The 22,663-nt window shown below is 41.1% G+C and overlaps 1 protein-coding gene across 1 annotated transcript in view; it reads right to left on the bottom strand.

The window, feature by feature from the left end:
- Positions 1-22,663, bottom strand: part of LOC132231028 (coiled-coil domain-containing protein 7-like) — a 189,415-nt gene that overhangs the window by 16,720 nt on the left and 150,032 nt on the right. Inside the window, exons 12-13 of the mRNA XM_059689478.1 lie at positions 19,498-19,583; positions 16,132-16,180 (exon numbers count right to left, since the gene is read on the bottom strand). Of these exons, the coding sequence (XP_059545461.1) occupies positions 16,132-16,180; positions 19,498-19,583 (135 nt within the window). The remainder of the gene's footprint in view (positions 1-16,131; positions 16,181-19,497; positions 19,584-22,663) is intronic.

Genomic DNA, 22,663 nt, shown 5'->3' with positions numbered 1-22,663 from the left:
ATCGTCCGAGACAAGATAAAGAAGTTACAAGAAGATCTAGTGAAAAGACGGAGAGAATTATTCGAGAACCCCCTTTGGAGCGGATTGAACGGACTCCTGCCCTACCTGCTTCCTGTTCTGGGCCCCCTTATAAGCCTTCTCCTAATCCTAGCTTTCGGCCCCCTGGGCTTTTAGAAAATTAACAGACTTTGTAAAACAGCAGGTTAATAACATCCTGGCCAAACCCATTCAGGTACACTACCATCGTCTAGCCATGTTAGACCGTGAATGTGATGATAATGACTGCTAAAACTCCCTCCCTGCAGGGACAGCATGACGCCAGAGGGATGCTTGCCTACTCCCCATAGAAGGAGAAAGGATGGGCACCGACCTGGGTGCACGGCAAAGCACTGCAAGGGAAGGTCACAAAAATTTTCGACCGCCTCTGGATTTCCCTGTGAGCACACCTGGTTTGCATAGAGGTTGGTATCCATACATAACTATCAGCTCTGCCTTTCCTCCCCAAAAGATACCAAGAGCGACTGACGGTGGGATCCCACCATCCCACGGGAGGAACCAGGTCCCCACTCCCCCAGTCGGTTAAAGCCCACCCTTAATAAAGAAAAAGGGAGGAATTGTGGGAGCCATTAGAGATATTGGCTTAGACAAAGCCATCTTAAGAACTATAAGTTTCTGGAAACTCCTAATTACCAGAAACCACCTGTGTCTTGCAAATTGGCCAGCAGTTAAAGATAAACTACCCTCACACAGCCGCTAAATCACACATCTCCACTGATAAGCACACAGCCATCAGGAGCCTGCTAAATCACACATCTCCGCTGATAAGCACAGCAATCAGGAACCTAATAAATCTCTAGTAATAGGTTACTGCCCATAGTCCCCTTTACCCACCCCCGTCCCTAAAACAGTATATATCCTGCCGCTGTGAGAATAAAATTTGGAGGCTTGATCAGGACTTGTCTTGCCTCCATTCTTTCGTGTCCCTTGTTTGTTTCATTCTCCTAGGGTGTCTCTTCATTCCCCCGTTGTCCCGCGGGCCGGGGCATTAGTAGATACTTGCTTGAAATAAATATATTCTATTTCTCTAACAAAATTGTCTAAAAATCAAAATTTAATAGAATTAAAAAATTTGTATCATTTTATCTAAGTATGATTTTGTTAAGTACAACTCTGACTACTGGCTGCTAATGTATATAGTATCTTTGATGAATTAGAAAAAGGAGCCTTCTTTCAAGCCAATGTAGCCCTATGCTAGGGTGAACAGTTGGCAAGTAAACCATGGGTTGGATTTCAACACCCACTTTTGCTTTAAGCCCCTCCCTTGTTCAAGGTACAATTTGTAGAACATAAAGATAGTCTTGGGTCCAAATGGATTGTTTTATCTACATACTTTAAATGTTAAAGGTAAAAAAAAAAACTAGTTAACTTAAAAACTAAAATACAGTTTTATATGTCTTATTAAGTACTTTATAAGCATTGAATTACTTGGGCAGATAGATAGCAATGCCAACTGATTCTATTATCCATGCCTGTTAAAGCAAAATAGAATATATTTTCACATGTTGCAAATTCTGAGCAGGACTTCATGTTTGCAGTTCAGATTTCACTATTTTGTTCTCTAACACTAAACAAGTCACTTCTTTTAACTATTATTGATCTCCGTAAAATGGCCTAGACCCGTGGTCAGCAAACCGCAGCTCGCGAGCCACATGAGGCTCTTTGGCCCCTTCAGTGTGGCTCTTCCACAAAATACCACGTGCAGGCACGCACATACAGTGTGATTGAAACATCATGGCCCATGTGCAGAAGTCGGTATTTTGTGGAAGAGCCAGTATTTTGCGGAAGAGCCACACTGAAGGGGTTAAAGAGCCGCATGTGGCTCGCGATCCACAGTTTGCTGAGCCACAGTTTGCCAACCACTGCTCTAGAACAATAATGATTTATAAAGGAGTTTTTGAGGCAGGAGAAATTCTCTTGAAATTCTCATTAAATCCATAAACCTTCCCCAGAAAAAAATTATACCTACAGAAAGTTTTGACTTTAACTTCATAAAAAATAATTTAAAATGACAATCACCAGCTGCTACAGACTGAATGTTTGTGTCCCTACCCCACCCCCCCAAAAAAATTCATAAGTTGAACCTAATCCCTAATGTGATGGTATATACTAGTAGTGGGCAACCTTTTTGTGAGTGCGTGCCAAAACCAGCAATATCTCGGACTCAAAATTCTTCTGCGTGCCAACCCTAATTTTTTGAGAACATGTTATGCCTACTTGATATCTCTTAAGGTGTATGTATGTGAAGAACCTTGAAGAAATAATAAAATTCATTCGAGCAACAAAAACACAGTATATGATGATGAAAATACATTTATTTTTTAATGTATACATGTACACTGATAGTCCGACAGAAAACTTTATGACTCCGTTTGATATTATCAGTGGGACTTTTGCTGCTGCATCACTGATGACAGAGATTTTACATCAGGTTTATATTTCGTGACCTTCAGAGATATACATGAGCTACTACTTTCATCTGTCAGGCTACTCCTATTATAAGACTTAACAAAATTCATCACTGAGAACAAAGATTCACAAGCGTATGTGGATGAAAACATGGAGAGTAACGCTGTTGCAAAGTTTTTTAAACAGAAAAAATTTTCTGGAATGGCATCTCAAGTCCTCAATAGTTCGTTTTCGACACTATTGAAATTGCTCTTCCCTCTCTTGTCAATCCATGTCTATGGTCTTTAAGATAACTTGTTATGTAAAATTATTTATTTATCTAAGATGCACCTACACTGAATTTGTCTGAAAAATAAAAAAGTCAATATTAAGAAAAAAATTGTAAATGGAAGATTATAAGAGAGGGTTTCACATGCCAGCAAAAGTTACTGGCATGCCATGTTTGGCACACGTGCCAGGGGTTGCCCATCCCTGGTATATACAGATGAAGGCTTTAGGAGATGATTAGGTCATGAGGGTAGAGGCCCTACTAATGGGATTAGCAACCTCTAAAAGAGACTCCAGAGAGCTCCTTTGCCCTTTTTGCCATGTGAAGATGGTGCCTTAATCTTGGATTTGTCAGTCACTAGAAATGTGAGAAATAAATGTTTGTTATTTAAGCCACCAGTCTATGATATTTTGTTACCTATTATGTTTTTTTTTTAGGGTATCTTTTTTTAAAAAATATATTTTATTGATTTTTTTTTACAGAGAGGAAGGGAGAGGGATAGAGTTAGAAACATCGATGAGAGAGAAACGTCGATCAGCTGCCTCCTGCACACCCCCAACTGGGGATGTGCCCGAAACCAAGGTACATGCCCTTGGCCGGAAATGAACCCAGGACCCTTCAGTCCACAGGCTGACGCTCTATCCACTTAGCCAAACCAGTCAGGGCACCTATTATGGTCTTAATATTTGTGTCCTAAAAGAAATTCATATGTTGAAATCTTAATGCACAGTGTGATGGTATTACAAGGTGGGACTTTTGAGAGATAATTAGTTCACAAGAGCAAAGCCCTCATGAATGAGATTAATTCCCTTATAAAAGAGGCTTGAGAAACCTCCCCTGTCTTTTCTGTCATGTGGAAATACAACAAGAAGTCTTCAACAGAGAAGAGGCCTTTATACCCCATCATGCTGGCACCCTGATCTCAAACTTTCAGCCCTTAGAACTGTTAGAAGCAAATTTCTCTTGCCTATAAATTATCCAGTCCCTAATATTTTGTTAGAATAGTATGAATAGACTAAGAACAGCATGGATGGCCCTGGAGAGTATTATGCTAAGCGAAATAAGCCAGTCAGAGAAAGATAAGTATCACATGATCTCCCTCATATGTAGAATCTAATGAACAAAATAAACTGATGAATAAAAATGGATCCAGAGGCATAGAAGCATGGAACAGGCTGTCAAACCTCAGAGAAAAGGCAGAGGAGGTTGGGTGGGAAGAGATCAACTAATGAACTTGTATGCACATATGCATAACCCAGGGACACAGACAATAGGGTAGTGAAGGCCTTGGGGGGATGCAGGGTGGGTAGAAGAGGTCAATGGGGGAAAAATGGGAACTTATGTAATATTTTCAACAATAGCATTTTTTTAAAAAACACAGCCCAAATTAAAAATCAAACAAATACTATCTTAATGACTTCTAATGTTAATATCTACACTAATAAAAGAGAAACATGCAAATTGGTGTCACTCCGCTACACCCACCAGCCAATCAGAGCAATTATGCAAATTAACCTAACAAAGGTGGTGGTTAATTTGCATATGCAGGTGTGGAGTGAAGACTGAAGACAGCTAGAAGGAAAGCAAGCACTGCAGAAGGGAGTGAAGTGGCAGAGAAGGGAGGGAGCCAAGGCTGTAGAGACGTGAGTGGAGCCAAGGCAGCGGACATGGGAGTGGAGCTGAGGCAGTGGACACTGGAGCGGAGCCGAGGCAGCGGACACAAGAGCGGAGCCAGGCAGTGGAGAAGGGAGCAAAGCCTGCCTCATCAGGCTTCACTCCCTTCTCTGCTTTGCTCCAGCTGCAGGAAGCCTTATTCTTATAGGAATAGGCCCAAGGCAGTCCTATTATTGCAGGAATCTTCCTGCAAAGGGGCCTCTAGTAGGATTATAATAATTTTTTAAATATACAAAATAATGTTCTAAATGAAATGAGTTCATAAGTATTGATTGGAATAATTCTAAGATGGCCTCCAAGATCCTCATCCCTGGTGTTATTCCCTATTTAATCCACTCTCTTTTAGTGTTACCTATGACTTACTTCTAGCCAATAGAATATCACAAAGTGATGATATACCACTGCCTTTATTAGATTGCATTATATAGCTAAAGTGACATGATGTCACTCCCATGATTGTGTTATCTATCTATATATAAAAAGTCAGCAACCAGAACACTGCAATGACCAGAATGACTGGTCGCTGTGACACCCACTGTGCCCAGAGAACTGGCCAAATCAGGAGATGGGGCCAGCCAGCCAACCTCCTGCAGCCCCTCCCCCTGGCCTGCCACACTCTTGATAGGCCCACACTACCCTGATTGGCCCACAGCCCCCCAGGCCGACCCTGCCCCTGATCACCCCTCCCCACTCCAATAGAGAACAGGGTCAGCTGGCCAACATCCTGCAGCCCCTCCCCCCACCTGACCTCACCCCAGATCAGCCCCCACCCTGATCAGGGGCAGGGCCAGCCAGCCAACCACCTGCGGCCCCACCCACCTCAGCCAGCTCCACCCTCAATCAACCCCCAACACCAATTGGGGGTGGGACTGGCCAACATCCTATGGGTCCTCCCCTGGCTGCTGACCCCCAATCAGCCCCCTATACCCCATTCAGGGGTGGGGCTGGCCAGTCCACCACCCACAGCCCCTCCCCACAGTCAGCCCCTCTCCTAATTGCATCCCCCGACCCCAATCAGAAGTGAGGTCACTGGTCAATTGCCCACAGCCCCTCCCCCAAGCTGGCCAGCCTCCCACCATCTCCTCCTCCCGACTGGACCGGTTCTGATACACCCTGATTGCAGCCGGGCCTGCAGGACCCCACCAATGCATGAATTCATGCACTGGGCATCTAGTATTATATAAAACTCTCCCTTGGCAAGCATGACAGACCCTTGGCTGGCCTGAAGAAAATAGTTGCTATGATGTAAGCTGCCTATGGAGATGGCCACATGCTTACATGTCTCAGTTCTATGACTGCAAGAAACTAAAGTTTGCCTCATCCATTTGAACTGGAAAGAGGACCCCAAGTTATAGACTGGAATAGAACCTAGCCAATACCTTCATCTCAGCTTGGTAAGCCATTGAGCATAAGACACAGGTAAGTCATGCTCAGGCTTCTAACCCTCTCAAACCATGGGAAAATATAAGTTGTTTTATGTTGCAAAATTTGTGGTAACATGTTATGCAAGAATAGAAAAAATAATGCCATAAAATTCTACATTCAATACCACAAGCAGTGCTCCTACATTCTTCCCAAATTTATGATATCTGATTCTTAAATCATTCGGGCACATGCTGTGAGAAAATAAACTTCAGCCACTCACTAAAATGGGTGGTATGATGCTCTAATGGGTATTTAGAAGTTAAACTGTAGAAAAAAAAAATATTCCAAAGTGAAGCTAAAATAAAGGATTACTTGTACTCCTTTTATTAGATTACATAAAAAAGAGTGGGCTACATAATTTACAATTTCTGGAGAAATTTTTATTGGATTCTTATCACTTTTACATCTTTTTGAAACAGATAGGGCAGCTATTGTTTTATCTACCCTGTTAATGGAAAATATGAAGTTTAAGTACGTAAAAGGGATTTGTCCAACAGTGTGATGATTGCGGGGATGGGGTGGGAGCTGTGAGGAAGGTAGAACAGGGTAATGGAGATGGGAAAAAATAATATAAAGACAAAAACAGGCCTCAGCATGTCCATGACACCTGCACTGCCTCACCCCCACCTCTGCAAGGATGACTGAGTCCTGGTGATGTCCTAGCTAAAGCCCTTTTCTCTCTTGCCAAGCTAACGATAGCAGTGCACCAAGGCAACCTAAGATTTTAGGAAGTGGACCAAGAATTGGAGTGGCACCCACTGAGCTGTTTCCCAGATAAAAAATACAGGATGCCAGTAAAATGTGAATTTCAGTTCATTTTGTTGTTTTTCTTTTTTTATTTTATGCTTTTGTTTTTCCTCTCCTCGCTTGTTCTCTTCTTCTACTAATAGCTTAATTCATTTCACTCACCAGATACAGGCATATCTGCTCTCTACTCTATTCTCCTTTTCCAAAAAAAATAGATAGATAGATAGATAGATAGATAGATAGATAGATAGATAGATAGATAGATTAAAGGGGAATTTTAAAAAAATTTTATACATAAAATTTTTCATACATATATATAGTTAATATATATCTTTTAATTATTATTATTAATATTTTATTTTTTTAATTGAGTATTTTGTTTTTCACCTTTCTTCTTATACACTCATTCTCTTTCTACCTCCTCTATACTGAATCATGGCCATTCCTCCATTCATTCAATTCCTTTGCCTTACCTTCTGGAAATAAGCTCTGTCTCTTGAGATTCAGCTCCCCTCCTTTTTTTCTGGGTCTTGAGATTCAGCTCCCCTCCTTTTTTTCTGGGTGTTTGTCGTTTGCATTTTTTTGGTTTAGTTACTGATTTTGCAGAGTTTTCTCCCCATATACATATATTTTTCACCTTCTTTTTTCTCCTTTTTCTTTTCTCTCTAACCTTTTTTTCTTTTTCTCAATATCATTTTTGCATTCTTTTCTCTCCCCTAATTCTCTTTTCTCTGATGGTCACCTTTATTTGGTGTTACTGGTTTTGTGAATAATTCGTGTTTTTTTCCCTCTGTGTTGTGCGTTGTTGAGCTGTATTTTGTGCCTTTTTGTCAACATGGTAGAGAGTGAGCCACATAACAGGACACCCTGAGAGGAGCAAAAATGGGGACACAAAAATAGCCCCTATACATAAAAAAAGGGGGAATCATCTGAAAAGGAAGTAAACAAAATGGAGGCAAGCAATTTGTCAGAGAAAATTCAGAGCAATGGACATAAGGATGTTGAAAGGATGGAAGACAAATTCAACAACATGTTTAAGAATCAATAGGAAATGAAGAACCACAAAGAAGAAATAAAGAATGACATATCTGCAATAAAGAACAAAATAGTAAACATCAACAGTAGACTGGAAGAAGCTGAAGACCGCATCAGTGAGCTAGAAAACAAGGTAGGAAAAAACATCCAAGCAAAGCAGCAACTGGAAAAAAAACACCTGAAAAAACAGGAGGAGAGCCTAAGGGAGCTTTGGGACAACATGAAATAAAACAACATCCAAATAATACGGTGCTAAAAGGAGAGGAAACTAAGATAGGAATAAAAAACCTGTTTGAAGAAATAATGGCAGAAAACTTCCCTGATATTGGGAAGAAAAAACTCACACAAGTCCAAGAAGTTCACAGAGACCCCAACAAGATAAACTCAAAAAGACTGACACCAAGACACATCATAATTAAATAGGCAAACACCAATGACAAAGTAAGACTCTTAAAGGTGACCAGAGAGAGACAGAAAGTTACCTATAAGGGATCTCCCATTAGACTAGCAACTGATTTCTCAACAGAAACACATCAGGGAATGGAATGAAATATAGAAAGTGATGCAAAGCAAGGGACTGAATCCAAGAATACTATACCCAGCAAAGCTATCATTTATAATTGAAGGGGAAATCAGGAGCGTCGCAGACAAAAAAAAGGGATAAAGGAGTTGATTACCACCAAACCAGCAATGCAAGAAATGCTAAAGAAACTGCTGTAAAAAGAAGAAATAGGAAGTGGAAAAGGAACACAGGCAAAAGAATAAAAATAGTGACAAACAAGTACCTATCAATAATAAACTTAAATGTAAATGAATTAAATGCTGCAATCAAAAGACATAGGGTAGCTGAATGAATAAGAAAACATGATCCATATATCTGCTGACTACAAAAGACCCACCACAGAACACAAAACTCGTATGGACTGATAGTGAAGGGATGGGGAAATTATTTTTCAGACAAATGGAACTGAAAAAAAAAGCTGGGGTAGCAATACTAAATCTGACAAATTAGACCTCAGAGTGAATGCAATAACAAGAGATAAGGAATAACACTTCATAATAATCAAGGGAGCAACTCAACAAGAGGATATAACTCTGGTAAAAATAAATTCACCCAATATAGGAGCACCCAAATACATAAAGAAAACTTCTGGAAGATATTAAGGGAGAGATTGACAGCAATACAGTCATAGTATGGGACTATAATACCCCATTGACACCACTGGATAAATCCTCTAAACAAAAATTCAGCAAGGAAAGATCAATCCTAAATGACTCACTAGATCACATAGACTTAATTAACATCGTCAGAACATTTCACCCCAAAGCCATGGAATATACATTCTTCTCAAGTGTACATGGGTCATTTTCAAAGATAGACCACATATTGGGACACAGGCAAAGTCTCTTCAAATTCAAGAAAATAGAAATCATATCAAGCATCTTCTCAGATCACAATAGCATAAAATTAGAAATCAACCTCAAAAAAATGAAAATAAATCAAACACTTGGAGGCTAAATAGATGCTATTAAACAATGGTTGGGTTACCAAGTAGATCAACGAAGAAATGAAAAGAATCCTAGTAAAAAATGACAATTAAAACAAAACATTCCAAGATCTATGGGACACAAAGACAGCAGTCTTCAGAGGGAAGTTTGTAGCTCTACAAGCCTACCTCAAAAAAACAAGAAAAAACGGTAATAAATTATCTACCCTATACCTCAAAAAATTAGAAACAGAGCAACAAGAAAATCCCAGAGTAAGCAGAAGGAAGGAAATAATAAAGATCCAAGAGAAAATAAATGACATAGAGACCAAAAAAAAAATATGAAAGATCAATAAAACCAAGAGCTTGTTCTTTGAAAGGTTAAACAAGACTGATGAACCTCTAGCCAAGCTCACCAAGAAACAGAGAGGACCCAAATAAACAAAATCAGAAATGAAAGAGGTGAAGTAACAATCAACCCCACAGAAATACAAAATTTTATGAAAAAAATACTATAAACACTCTATTCCAACAAAATGGACAACCTAGTTGGAATAGACATATTCTTAGAAAATTATAAGCTCCCAAAACTCAATCAGGAAGAATCAAAAAACCTGAATAGGTTGATAACTACTGATGAAATTGAAGCAGCAATCAAAAATCTTCCAGAAAACAAAAGCCCTGGTCCTGATGGTTTTACAGGGGAGTTCTATGAAGCATTCAAATAACTAACACCTATCCTCCTCAGATTATTCCAAAAAATTCAAGAGGATGGAATACTTCCAAGCTCTTTCTAAGAAGCCAGCATTATGCTTATTACAAAACCAGATAAAGACACCACAAAAAAGAGAACTACAAGCCAATATTTTTGATATACAAAAATGATGAAGTCCTCAACAAAATTCTAGCAAATCAGATCTAGCATTACATTAGAAAGATCATACACCATGACCAAGTGGTATTTATTCCGGGATGCAAGGATGGTACAATATCCGCAAAGCAATAAATGTGATACATCACATAAACAAATTGAGAGACAAAAATCACATAATCATATCAATCAATGCAGAAAAACATCTGACAAAACCCAACACCTTTTCTTGATAAAAACCATCAGCAAAGTGGAAATTGAGGGATCATACCTCAACTTAATAAAAGCCTAATATGACAAACCTACAGCCAACATCATACTCAATGTGCAAAAACTAAATACATTTCCCCTAAGAATAGGAACAAGACAAGGATGCTCACTTTCAGCACTCCTGTTCAATATAGTACTGGAAGTGCTAGCCATAGCGATCAGACAAGAAGAAGAGATAAAAGGCATCCAATTTGGAAAAGAGGAAGTAAAACTGTTCTTATTCGCAGATGACATAATACTGTACATAGAAAACCCTAAAGACTCCATCAAAAAATACTAGACTTACTAAATTAATTCATCAATATAGCAAGATACAAAATTAACACCTAGAAATCTATGGCATTTTTATACACCAATAATAAACTCACAGAAAGAAAAACTAAAAAAAAAAAAAAAATTCAATTTACCATTGCACCAAAAAAATTAAGATACCTAGGAATAAAAGTAAGGAGGTAAAAGATCTGTACTCAGAAAACTACAAGACATTAAAAAAAGAGATGGAAGAAGACATAAACAAATGGAAGAATATACCATGTTCATGATTGGTAGAATCAATATCAGTAAAATGTCCATGCTATCCAAAGCAATCTATAGATTCAATGCAATCCCCATTAAGATACCAATAGCATATTTCACAAACTCTCCAAAAATTCATATGAAATAAAAAAAAAAAGACCCCCAATAGCCGCAGCAATCCTGAGAAAGAAGAACAAAGTTGGAGGGATCACAATACCAGATATCAAGCTATCTTACAAAGCCACTGTTCTTAAAACTGCCTGGTACTGGAACAAGAACAGACATATAAACAATGAAACAGAATGAGAACCCAGAAATCGACCCAAGCCATTATGCTCAATTAATATTTGACAAAGGAGGCAAGAGCATACAATGGCGTTAAGACAGTCTCTTCAATAAATATAAATGGTGTTGGAAAATTGGACAGATACATGCCAAAAAAAATGAAATTAGACCACCAACTAACACCATATACAAAAATAAACTCAAAATGGATGAAGGATTTATTTAAATGTAAGATGGGAAACCATAAAAATCTTAGAAGAATTCACAGGCAGTGAAATAGGAGACATATGCGATAGCAATATCTTTACCGATACAGCTCCTAGGCCTATGGAAACTAAGAAGAAAATAAACAAATGGGACTACATCAAAATAAAAAGTTTCTGCACAGCAAAAGAAACCATCAACAAAACAACAAGAAAGCCTACGGCCTGGGAGAACATATGTGCCATTATTATCTCCAATAAGGGTTTAATCTCCAAAATTTACAGGGAACTCATACAACTTAACCAAAGGATGATAATCCAATCAAATAATGGACAAAGGACCTAAATAGACACTTTTTGAAAGAGGACATACTGAAGGCCAAGAGACATGAAAACATGCTCAAAGTCACTAATCATCTGAGAGATGCAAATCAAAACAACAACGAGGTACCCTCTCACAGCTGTCAGAATGACTATCATGAACAATTGTGCAAATGGCAAGTGCTGGCAAGGATGTGGAGAAAAAGGAACCCTCGTGCACTGCTGGTGGGAATGCAGACTGGTTCTGCCACTGTGGAAAACAGTTTGGAGTTTCCTCAAAAAGTTAAAAATGCCCCTCCCATTTGACCCAGTAATCCCACTTCTAGGAATATATCCCAGGAAATCAGAAATACCAATTAGAAAGGATATATGCACCCCTATGTTCTTAGAAGCACAATTTACAATTGTTAAGATTTAGACACAGCCTAAGTGCCCATCAGCAGATTAAAAAATGTGGTACATCTCTGAAATGGAATACTATGCCGCTATAAAAAAGAAGGAATCCTTACCATTTGCAACAGCATGGATGGAACTGGAGAGCATTATGCTAAGCAAACTAAGCCAGTCGGAAAAAGATAAATATCACATGATCTCACTCATATATGGGATATAATGATCAATATAAACTGATGAACAAAAGTAGATCTAGAGACAAGGTGCAGGGGAGGCAGAGTTAGAGATCAACCAAAGAACTTGTATGCATGCATATTAGCATAACCAATGCACACAGACACTGGTAGTGTGGGGGCTTGCCCTTGAGGGAAGGAGTAGCGGGGTGGGATCAATTGGGGAAAAAGGAGACATATGTAATACTTTAAACAATTATATATATATATATATATATATATATATATATATATATATATATATATATATATAAATGATGGGTGGTGTTCGTCACATATGGACGAACAGCGACCAGTAGAAGGAAGTCAATCCTACAGGGGTTGTCTTGGCAATGGCTGCACCGTCCCACAAGCTGTTTTCCGGAGCTGTTTCCTGTAAGGGCAGAGTTTGAGGCAGGAACCCACCTGGGAGCGTGGAGGCAGATTTTTCTAAAGTTTGAACCTGAGTGGGGCGGCTGAAAGGCTTAGAAAAGACAGACAAGGGAATGAAAGCTGGGTCTCGGTGGGATGCTGCTTCTCTGAGAGACAGCAACCAGGCCCACAGCTGTGCCTTTATTTTATAGCAGAAGCTACGAGGCAAAGTAAGGACATGACCAAGATGTTTACAAACATTCTCCTGGGTTTCAATCCTACTCAACTACATGCACCTGAACTCTATCAAGCCCACATCACTCAGGCACGTGGGGCCAGGTGTTCAGACCATAGGTTCAAGCTTACAACTACAGCTGTTGGCTATAATTGTGCTGGGAGGGCCCTGCCCTACAAGCTGGGACTTGCACGTGGCAATGAGAAGACTGTGCCCTCTCATCAGTTCAAGGCTTGAACCTGTCCAAAACACTGTAGTGGCTCCCCACAATTCTGTTTAATTCTGTTTCTTTGTTACTAATGTTTTGGCCCCACCCCATAACAAAGAAACAAAGGAAAATTTCCCCATCGAATTTCTGAATAGTATTATTCCTTCGGGAATGCCGTGTCATAAATTAAAATTGAAAGTGGGTGCAATCATCATGCTATTGAGAAATCTCAATAGTAAATGGGATCTTGGTAATGGTACCAGATTTATTATCAAAAGATTACGACCTAATCTTACTACCTAATCTAATGACCTAAGATTACGACATTATTGAAGCTGAAGTATTAACAGGATCTGCAGAGGGAGAGGCTGTTCAGATTCCAAGAATTAATTTGTCCCCATCTGACACTGGCCTCCCATTTAAATTGATTTGACAATGGTTTCCCGTGATGCCAGCATTTGTGATGACTATTAATAGATCATAAGGACAAACTCTAGACAGAGTAGGCATATTCCTACCTGAACCCGTTTTTGCACATGGTCAATTATATGTTGCTTTCTCTCAAGTTTGAAGAGCATGTGATGTTACAGTCAAAGTTCTAAGTACTTCATCACAAGGAAAATTAGTCAAGCACTCTGAAAGTGTTTTCACTCTTAATGTGGTGTACAGGGAGATATTAGAATAAGTTTAATCATTTTATCAGTCATTGCATCACTGTTGTTTTTATATCATGTTTTTGTTGTTTTCATATCATGTTTTTGTCATTTTTATATCATGCCTCTGTTATTGTTATATCCTTTTGTTACTGTTTATTTATTAATAAATTTATATATTATTTTCATATACATTTTACTAATTTCCTTTCATCTCTCACATTTCTATTATAGAGAAAGGGCAAACAGCAATGTTAAAATATCTCTGCTAATTAATTCCCTTTTTAAAAAAATATATTTTATTGATTTTTTACAGAGAGGAAGGGAGAGGGATAGAGAGTTAGAAACATCAATGAGAGAGAAACATCGATCAGCTGCCTCCTGCACACTCCCCACTGGGGATGTGCCAGCAACCAAGGTCCATGCCCTTGACTGGAATCGAACCCGGGACCCTGAGTCCACAGGCTGATGCTCTATTCACTGAGCCAAACCAGTTAGGGCAATTAATTCCCTTTTAATGTGCACGAATTTCATGCACCAGGCTACTAGTATAAAAGAAAAGGGTAATATTTAAATTAACCCTAACAGCAGAAAGACTGGGAATGACTGGTCACTATGACGCACTGACTACCAGGAGACAGATGCTCAATGCAGGAGCTGCCCTCTGGTGGTCAGTGGGTTCCCACAGAGGGAGCTCCGCTCAGCCTCAAACTGGGCTGATGGCTGCAAGTGCTGTGGTGGTTTCAGAAGCCTCGCCTGCCTCCTCCACAGCACTAAGGACATCTGTCAGTTGGACATCCCCAAGGCACTCCTATGTTGCCAGAGGGATATCTGACTGCCAGCTTAGGCCCAATCCCCAGGGGAGCAGGCCTAAGCTAGCAGATGGACATCCCCCGAGGGGTCCCAGACTGCGATCCCCCCAAGTGCACGAATTTTCATGCATTGGGCCACTAGTATCTATACTAATAAAAAGGTAATATGCTCATTAGACCAGTCATCTTTTGGACATCCATCCACACGTCCTTCTGGACAAAGCCACGGTGGCAGGTGCTGAGACAGAGGTGGTTAGTGGTGACCAGGTCAGCAGGAGAGGGGAATTAGGCATGACCAGCCCAGCAGGGGAAGGCAGTTAGGGGCCACCAGGCTGGTAGTGGTGACCAGGTCGGCAGGAGAAGGCAATTAGGGATGACCAGGCTGGTAGGGGAGGGCAGTTAGGGTGACCAGGCCAGCAGGGGAGGGTAGTTAGGGGTGACTAGGCCAGCAGGGGCAGGCAGTTAGGGGTGACCAGGCTGGCAAGCAGAGGCAGTTAGGGGCTATCAGGCAGGTGTGCAGGTGAGCGGTTAGGAGCCAGCGGTCCCGGGTTGTGAGAGGGATCCCAGATTGGAGAGGTGCAGGCCAGGCTGAGGGACCACTCCCCCCACCCTGTACACTAATTTCGTGCACCGGGCCTCTAGTAGATATATAAAGACAAAAACAGATACATGATATATCTTTGTAAGAGCAAACCTTTCATTATCTATAATGCATAATATACAAATCAACCGAAAAACCAAAACAGCAGAATGACCTTCCGGATAATCATGCTATTACACACACTGGCACCAGGCCAGCCAAGGGAGGTGCAAGGCGATTGGTCTGGGGGCCCTGCCATCACCCCACAATCGCCCCACAGAGGAAGCTCAGTTCACCCTCTGTGGGGTGATCAATTGGGGGGCTCTGTGATTAATTGTTCACCCCAAAGAGGGAGGCACAGGCCACCCTCTGCATGGCAGTCGATTGTGGAGCCCCAGCCAGGTGGGCAGGGCCTCCCTCTGCGGGAAAATTGATCACAGAGCCCAACAATTGATCACCCCACAAAGGGAGTCCCAGGCCAGCCAAGCGATTACACCCCATGCCTGTTGCCCACAGAAGGAGGAGACTGGTGGCAGGGGAGATGGGGCAGCACCTCACAGATGGCAAGGAGTGGCAGCGGCAGTGCTAGCAGCTGGGGGAAGGAAAGCCCCAATAAGCCCTGATCACAGGCCAGGCTGGGGACCATACCCAAGGGGTCCCGGATTGTGAGAGGGCATAGGCTGGGCTGAGGGACAACTCCCCCCCTCCCCAGTGCATGAATTTCGTGCACTGGGCTGCTAGTTAATGAATATTTGTTTAGGTCCAGAAAAAAAGGGACTTGTCCAATGTCACATAACTAGTAAGTCCCTGTTGACTACCAATATGATATTCTTTCCTCCATGATATTGCCTATGGTTGAGTAAAACATAATTTTCATAACCTTGACAATAAACATTCCTAGACTTAGCATTTTATTTTGTGAAACTTACTGAGAAGAGTCAACCAACAAGAAAGACATATCTTAGAAAGAACTTCAGTACACACATATACACAGATACACATACACACTTATGTTCATGTGCATACCAATACTGTCTATACATATAATTATCAGTGCACTTATTAATCAAATTTAGAGGCATAAAGAGAGTGTATTACCTGGGCTTTAAGGAATTCTGTTTTAAGCTCTTTGGCTGGAGACTTTTTCCTGTAATTAAAAATGTTTTAAAATATATCATGATATTTTTTAATTGCACAGCTAATTTTTAAATGTTTAATTAAACCCTTTATAAAAATGAATATCTTCAAAAGAAATTTATATATTTATAAAAGCCATAAAATCCACATAGGTTAAATGATAAATAATTAAATAACATTTCTCAAATGAACTTCTCATTGCTATGATTAAAATATGGAAAGATGAGATAGGGCAAGGAGTTTCAAAATACATTGGTCCATTTTTTTCCCTCTGGTCATCTTTTCTTTGCTAAGTCAAAGATCAAAGTCATTTGTCCAATGAATTTCTTTATAGATTTTGTGGAGCTGCATAAACATGGAATTCTTCATTTCTTTTTAAACTATATATTTATATCAGGGCTTGACCAATTCAATTTAAATGCAAAAGTTATTTTATTTTACTAAAGATGGTATTCATTTAATAAGACCAGTTTATAAAATCCATTTACATTAAAATATAGGTAATTTTTTTTATAAAATAAGTACAATGAAGAAGTCTGTAAAGCCCTGGCTGGGTGGCTCAGGTGGATGGAGTGTCTTCCCATACACTAAAAGGTTATGGGTTTGATCCCCAGTCAGGGCATGTATAATATTTCTCTCTCACATTAATGTCTCTCTCTATTTCTCCCCATTTCTCCCTTCCTCTCTCTCTAAAATCAATTTAAAAAATATATCCTTGGGTGATAATTTTTAAAAAAGCAAGAATTTCAGTTAAAAATAAAAAATCATAGCCCAGACTAAGGAGTTAATGTACAAATTACAAATCATTAGCTAAACCATCAAGGACACAATGTAAATTCTTTCCCCTAAAACTATTTAAAAATTTAATTCTGCCTGCCTGTTCCTAAATGTTTTGTGGTTCATTCTCCTCCTCTTTAGTTCATGCTTCACTTCTCAGCTTTCTCCCACAATCATATCCTTATTTGCTTATAAAACTATACATAGTAATGCATCACCAACAATAAGGATACATTCTGAAAAATCCATTGTTAGGTGATTTTATTATTGTACAAACATCAGAGAGTATGCACTGACACAAACATAGATGGTACAGCCACCTACACACCTAGGCCTATTGCTCCTGGGCTACAGACCTGTATAGCATGTTACTGTGCTGAATACTGTACACAGTTGTAACACAATAGTACTTGTGTACCTAAATATGTATAAATATAGAAAAGATACAGTAAAAATATAGTATAAAAATTTACAATGGTACACCCGTGTAGGGCACTAATCATAAATGTATCTTGGAGAACTGGAAGTTGCTCTGGGTAGGTGAGTGAGTGGTGAGCGAACATGAGGCCTAGAACATTACTGTACAATACTGTAGATTTTATAAATACTATTAATGGCCCGGTGCATGGAGGGGGGGGTGGTGTCCCTCAGCCTGGCCTGCACCCTCTCCAATATGGGACCTCTCAAAAGATGTCCTACTGCCGGTTTACAGGGATCAGGCCTAAACCAGCAGTTGGACATCCCTCTCACAATCTGGGACTGCTGGCTCATAACCACTCACCTGCCTGCCTGCCTTGCTCCCTGATTGTCCCTCCCCACTGGCCTGCTCGCCCCCAACTGCCTCCCTGCTGGCCTGCTCACTCCAAATTGCCCCCCCCCCCGCTGTCCTGATCATTTCAAACTGACCCCCACTGATGGCCTGCTCACCCCCAACTGGCCCACCTGCTGGTCTGCTTATCCCCAATGACCCCGCTCCCCATCAGCCTGATCACCCACAATGGCCGTCCCATCCTGGCCTGATCACCCACAACTGCCCTCCCCTCTTAGCCTCTAACCACCTCTACCTCAGCCCCGCCACCATGGCTTTGTGCAGAAGAACATCTGGAAGGTCTCCTGGAAGGTCTCCCAGTCTAATTAGCATATTACCCTTTTATTAGTATAGATAGAGGCCTGGTGCATGTGTGGGGGCCAGCTGGTTTGCCCTGAAGGGTGTCTTGGATCAGGGTGGGGGCCCGCTGGGGTGCCTGGCCAGCCTGGGTGAGGTCTGATGGCTGTTTGCAGGCTGGCCACAGCCCCTTCACGGTGGGGGGGTGTCCCACTGGGGTGCCTGGCCAGCCTGGATGAGGGGCTGAGGGCCGTTTTCAGGTTGCCCACAGCCCCTTCAGGGTGGGGGTCCCCACTGGGGTGTCTGGCCAGCCTTAGTGAGGGGCTGAGGGCCGTTTTCAGGCTGGCCACAGCCCCTTCAGGGTGGGGGGGGTGTCCCGCTGGGGTGCCTGGCCAGCCTGGATGAGGGGCTGAGGGCCGTTTTCAGGCTGCCCACAGCCCCGTCAGGGTGGGGGGGTGTCCCGCTGGGGTGCCTGGCCAGCCTGGATGAGGGGCTGAGGGCCGTTTTCAGGCTGCCCATGTCCCCTGGTGACCCAAGCTCCCAGCCTCTCCTTTTTTTCTTTTTTCTTTTTTTCCCCCAGCACCTCCTTGAGAAGAGGTCAGGGTGGGCTGGAAGCAGGTATCTGGGATTTATTTATCTTCTATAATTAAAACTTTGTAGTCTTGAGCGGAGCCCAGGGCTGGCCAGGGCAGGAGGGAAGTTTGGCTTTCTCCATCGCTGGAGGCAACCCAAGCTGCCTGCTTGCTCCAGCTCCATGGCCGCTGCCATCTTAGTTGGGTTAATTTGCATACTCGCTCCTGATTTGCTGGTGGGTGTAGCAGAGTGGCAGAATGATGGTTAATTTGCATGTTTCTTTTTTATTAGTGTAGATACTTATGCTACATGAAACATAAATAACATGAGATTAAAGCAAGCATAAGAGAAAATTATGCAACTAAGAGACACAGTAACATGAATATATATGAGGTTGCTTCCAGCATAACATGACATATTGTTTTACAATAAACATTTTTTATAAGTAGAAAGAGTATACTCTGAAATAACAATAAAAATTGTAAATACATAGTCATTTATTATCATTATCAAGTGTGATGTACTGTACAAAGTTGTATATGCTATATTTTCATACGATTGGCAGTGCAGTAGGTTTGTTACACCAGCATCATCACAAACAGAGTAATGTGATGTACTATGACATTACAACATCTACAATATCACCATGTGATAGGAATTTTTCAGCTCCATTATAATATTTTGGGACCACTGCCCATGTCATCTGTTGTTGACCAATATGTTGTTGTAATATGGCTCATGACTATATTTGCTAATGTTATTTTTTTAAGAAACCTATTAATAAGTTATGTTTATATTACCTCAAATTGTGTAAAATAAAAATGTAAATTAACAAGGAAAGAAAGCATTAGCATTGTATCTTTATGTCTTACGGTTCTGAATCCTCAGATTTTTCTTTAGCTTTTTTCTTCTCCATTTTCATAGTTTTCTTTGTTCGATCATATGTCGGCTTTGTTGTCTGTGTAATTTTATATAAGCCAGAAAACATTAATGAGACAATAAATTATAGGGAAGTATATGATAATAAACATTGTTAAGATTTCCATTTTACATTGAGAATCACTATACTATTTTTCAAGGAAAATTATCTGAATAAAAGGAAAAAAATAATGATACATTCAGAATGTTTATTATAGTGTTTTACATAATGTAAGTTGTATATAAGTTAACACATATAAAAATAATTGAATTCCCCCAATAAATTATAGTCAGTTCTTCTGTAATATGGTATATACCTTCATGAAAACCACCTCACCTTGAAAACTCATGCAATATAAACTGCAGGATGTATGGGGAAGTAGGGTTAGGTGCACAGCACACAAAAAAGTTGTCAGTGATACATTTTTAAAAATAACAACCTAATAAAAACATTAATACAGTTTTATACAGTTAAATAATTACAAAACATGTACTATGAAAAATATAGCTTTTTATCTTGAAAAAGACACGAGTTAGTTTGTGGAAGTGAGTGTTGAATAGGTTGCAACTTGTGAATTTTTGTGCAGTGTTGGAAGGTTGGTTATCTGAAACGAAATGAAAAGTCGTAACACCAGATATGAACTGGTGTGGTACACTATATACACGGTGAACTAAGGTAGCTTATAGATACTCTTTTCTGCCTTTATCTATACTTTTTGGAGATAAAATGAGCATAAAGCAAATATAAAATTCATATTATGCTCAAATTGTTCAACTGTGTTCAAATTTGCATTTCAAAACAAATATTATGGCACTACTGACTACATGTTTTAAAGTATTCTTGAACTACCACATAGTTCCAGATTATTTTATTCAAGAAAGTAGAGAAAAATTAAATTAGATTATTGAAAATTTTAGATGTGCTTAATATAGGAGACCTATTAAAGTATTAAGTGGTTATTTCCTGTTTCAGCCCACAACTTCCAACAGATATCAAATTCACAACAGTGGAAAAGTTCTCACAAATTAAACATAAAGTATAACAATTTCTCATAAAATATGAAAAATAAATATAATAAATTCTTAATGAGAATTAAGGCCCCCAAATAATATTTTCTAACTTAAATATGAATCTTTGGATATACTTAGTATTCAGAAAAGTTTAATACATGTTGGCAATCAAAATGCTAAAATAATGAAAGGAAAAAAGACTAAAAAATAATGAACAGATCATGAGTGAGCTGTAGGACAATTTCAAGTGAACTAATGTGCTTATAATTGTAATTCATGATGAAGAGTAGGGGTAAGGAAAAAGTATTTAAAAAAATAATGGCTAAATTCTTTTCAAATTTGAGGAAAACTATGCAAAAAGCCACAATAATATAAAAACAATTACTTCAATATATCTCTATATATAATGGAGGAATATGCAAATTTTTCTGGGACACCATCACATCACCACCGTTCACAGGTGGGCGGCACTCAGGGTCTATGCCTGATTTCGTCCCACCCAGGCAGACTCTCCCGCAGCCTGCAGCCAAATCCCAATGCTGACCTGGGGTTTATTAACTTCACTGGATCTGCTCCCCAAACCCCCACCCCATACCCCAGGACCACGCTGCCTGCAGCAGGGCACCCTGGCAGTGTCCTGACAGGTGGCCCGGGAAAGCAAAGTGGAGCAGGGGTTGCAGGAAGCCATGGAGGGACAGGGCTGCCAGAGCCAAGCTCCCAGGGGTCTGAGGAGAGCACCTGAAGGAGGAGGAAGCTTCCGGGATGCAGCGGGCCTGGAGCCGGCGGCCTGCCAGGGGGTCTGCAGGCGCATGGACAGGCCTCCGCCTGAGGGGCAGCTTCAGTAAAGCAGCTGTCCAGGAGGCAGGCAGTCCAAGGGGCGCAGAGCGGCGCCAAGGTGGGGTGCAGAGGAGGGCGCTCGGGCTGGGGCAGGGGGCCGGTGGGTGGGGATCTGCCTCGCCCAGGAGAGCGAGGTTCTGCAGTGGCACAAAGATGCGGGAAACAAGAGGCGATGACAGCCAGTGTGGAAGGATGCCTGGGCGAAGGGGCGTAGACTCGCAGCCCTGAGGCGGGTGTTGAGGGGCGACGCCACCTCAGTGGAGGGGCACCGCACTGCCAGGTACCCCACTACAGCGGTTCGGGGAAACTCCCGGTGCTAACCTGCCTTGCCATGGCCTGGTAAGGACTCCTGCTCCCGCCTTGGCCCAAAAGCAAGCCAGTTCCCGCCCCACCCCCACTTCCCACCCAGTCCCATGGAGGCACGCGTCTTCATGGTGAGTGCGAAGCCTACCATGTGCTCTTCAGAAGGGGGGCGGGGGGGCGGGCAGTAAAGAATGGGAGCAGGGGACGGGGGAGAGGAAAGAATGTGGAGCATACACGATGAAAAGGTGCTTGAGAACGAGGCTCAGAAGCCTCACAGGGAGGTTTGTTCTATTTGCGAGGCCCTGGACTGTCCCTTAGGAAAGGCGGACAGCGCAGTTGTGAGGGCTCCCTGTGCGCTGAGCCTAGTTCCATAGCCAACTGGAATTGGCCTGTTTCCTGGTCTGAAAAATGGATTAAGCATGTCCCAGTGCCTTCACTGAACTTTGAGGGCCAATTGAAATACTATATAAAGAAAATGAGGGAAGCCCTGACCAGCTTGGCTCAGTGGATGGAGGGTCGGCCTGGGGACTCAAGGGTCCCAGGTTCGATTCCAGTCAAGGGCATGTACCTTGGCTGCGGGCACATCCCCAGTAGGGAGTGTGCAGGAGGCAGCTGATCGATGTTTCTCTCTCATCGATGTTTCTAACTCTCTATCCCTCTCCCTTCCTCTCTGTAAAAAATCAATAAAACATATTTTAAAAAAAGAAAAAGAAAGAAAGAAAATGAGGGAAGAAATGAGAAAGAAAAGGAAGGGCGAGAAACACAAAAGAAAGATTGGAAGGAACCTGCAAACCTATTGTCATTTAAATAGAGAATATAGTCAACAGTGTTGTAATGATGGTATGATGCCAGGTGGGTACTGGAATATTGGGGAACACTTTGTAAAGAATATGATTGTCTAACCTCTATTCTGTAACTAATATAAAACCTGAAACTAATATAAAATAATATTGAATGTAAAGAAATGAA

This window comes from Myotis daubentonii, chromosome 1 (genome assembly GCF_963259705.1).
Source record: "Myotis daubentonii chromosome 1, mMyoDau2.1, whole genome shotgun sequence".
In the NCBI taxonomy this organism is placed as follows: Eukaryota; Metazoa; Chordata; class Mammalia; order Chiroptera; family Vespertilionidae; genus Myotis; species Myotis daubentonii.
This window is presented reverse-complemented; position numbering and strand designations above follow the sequence as displayed.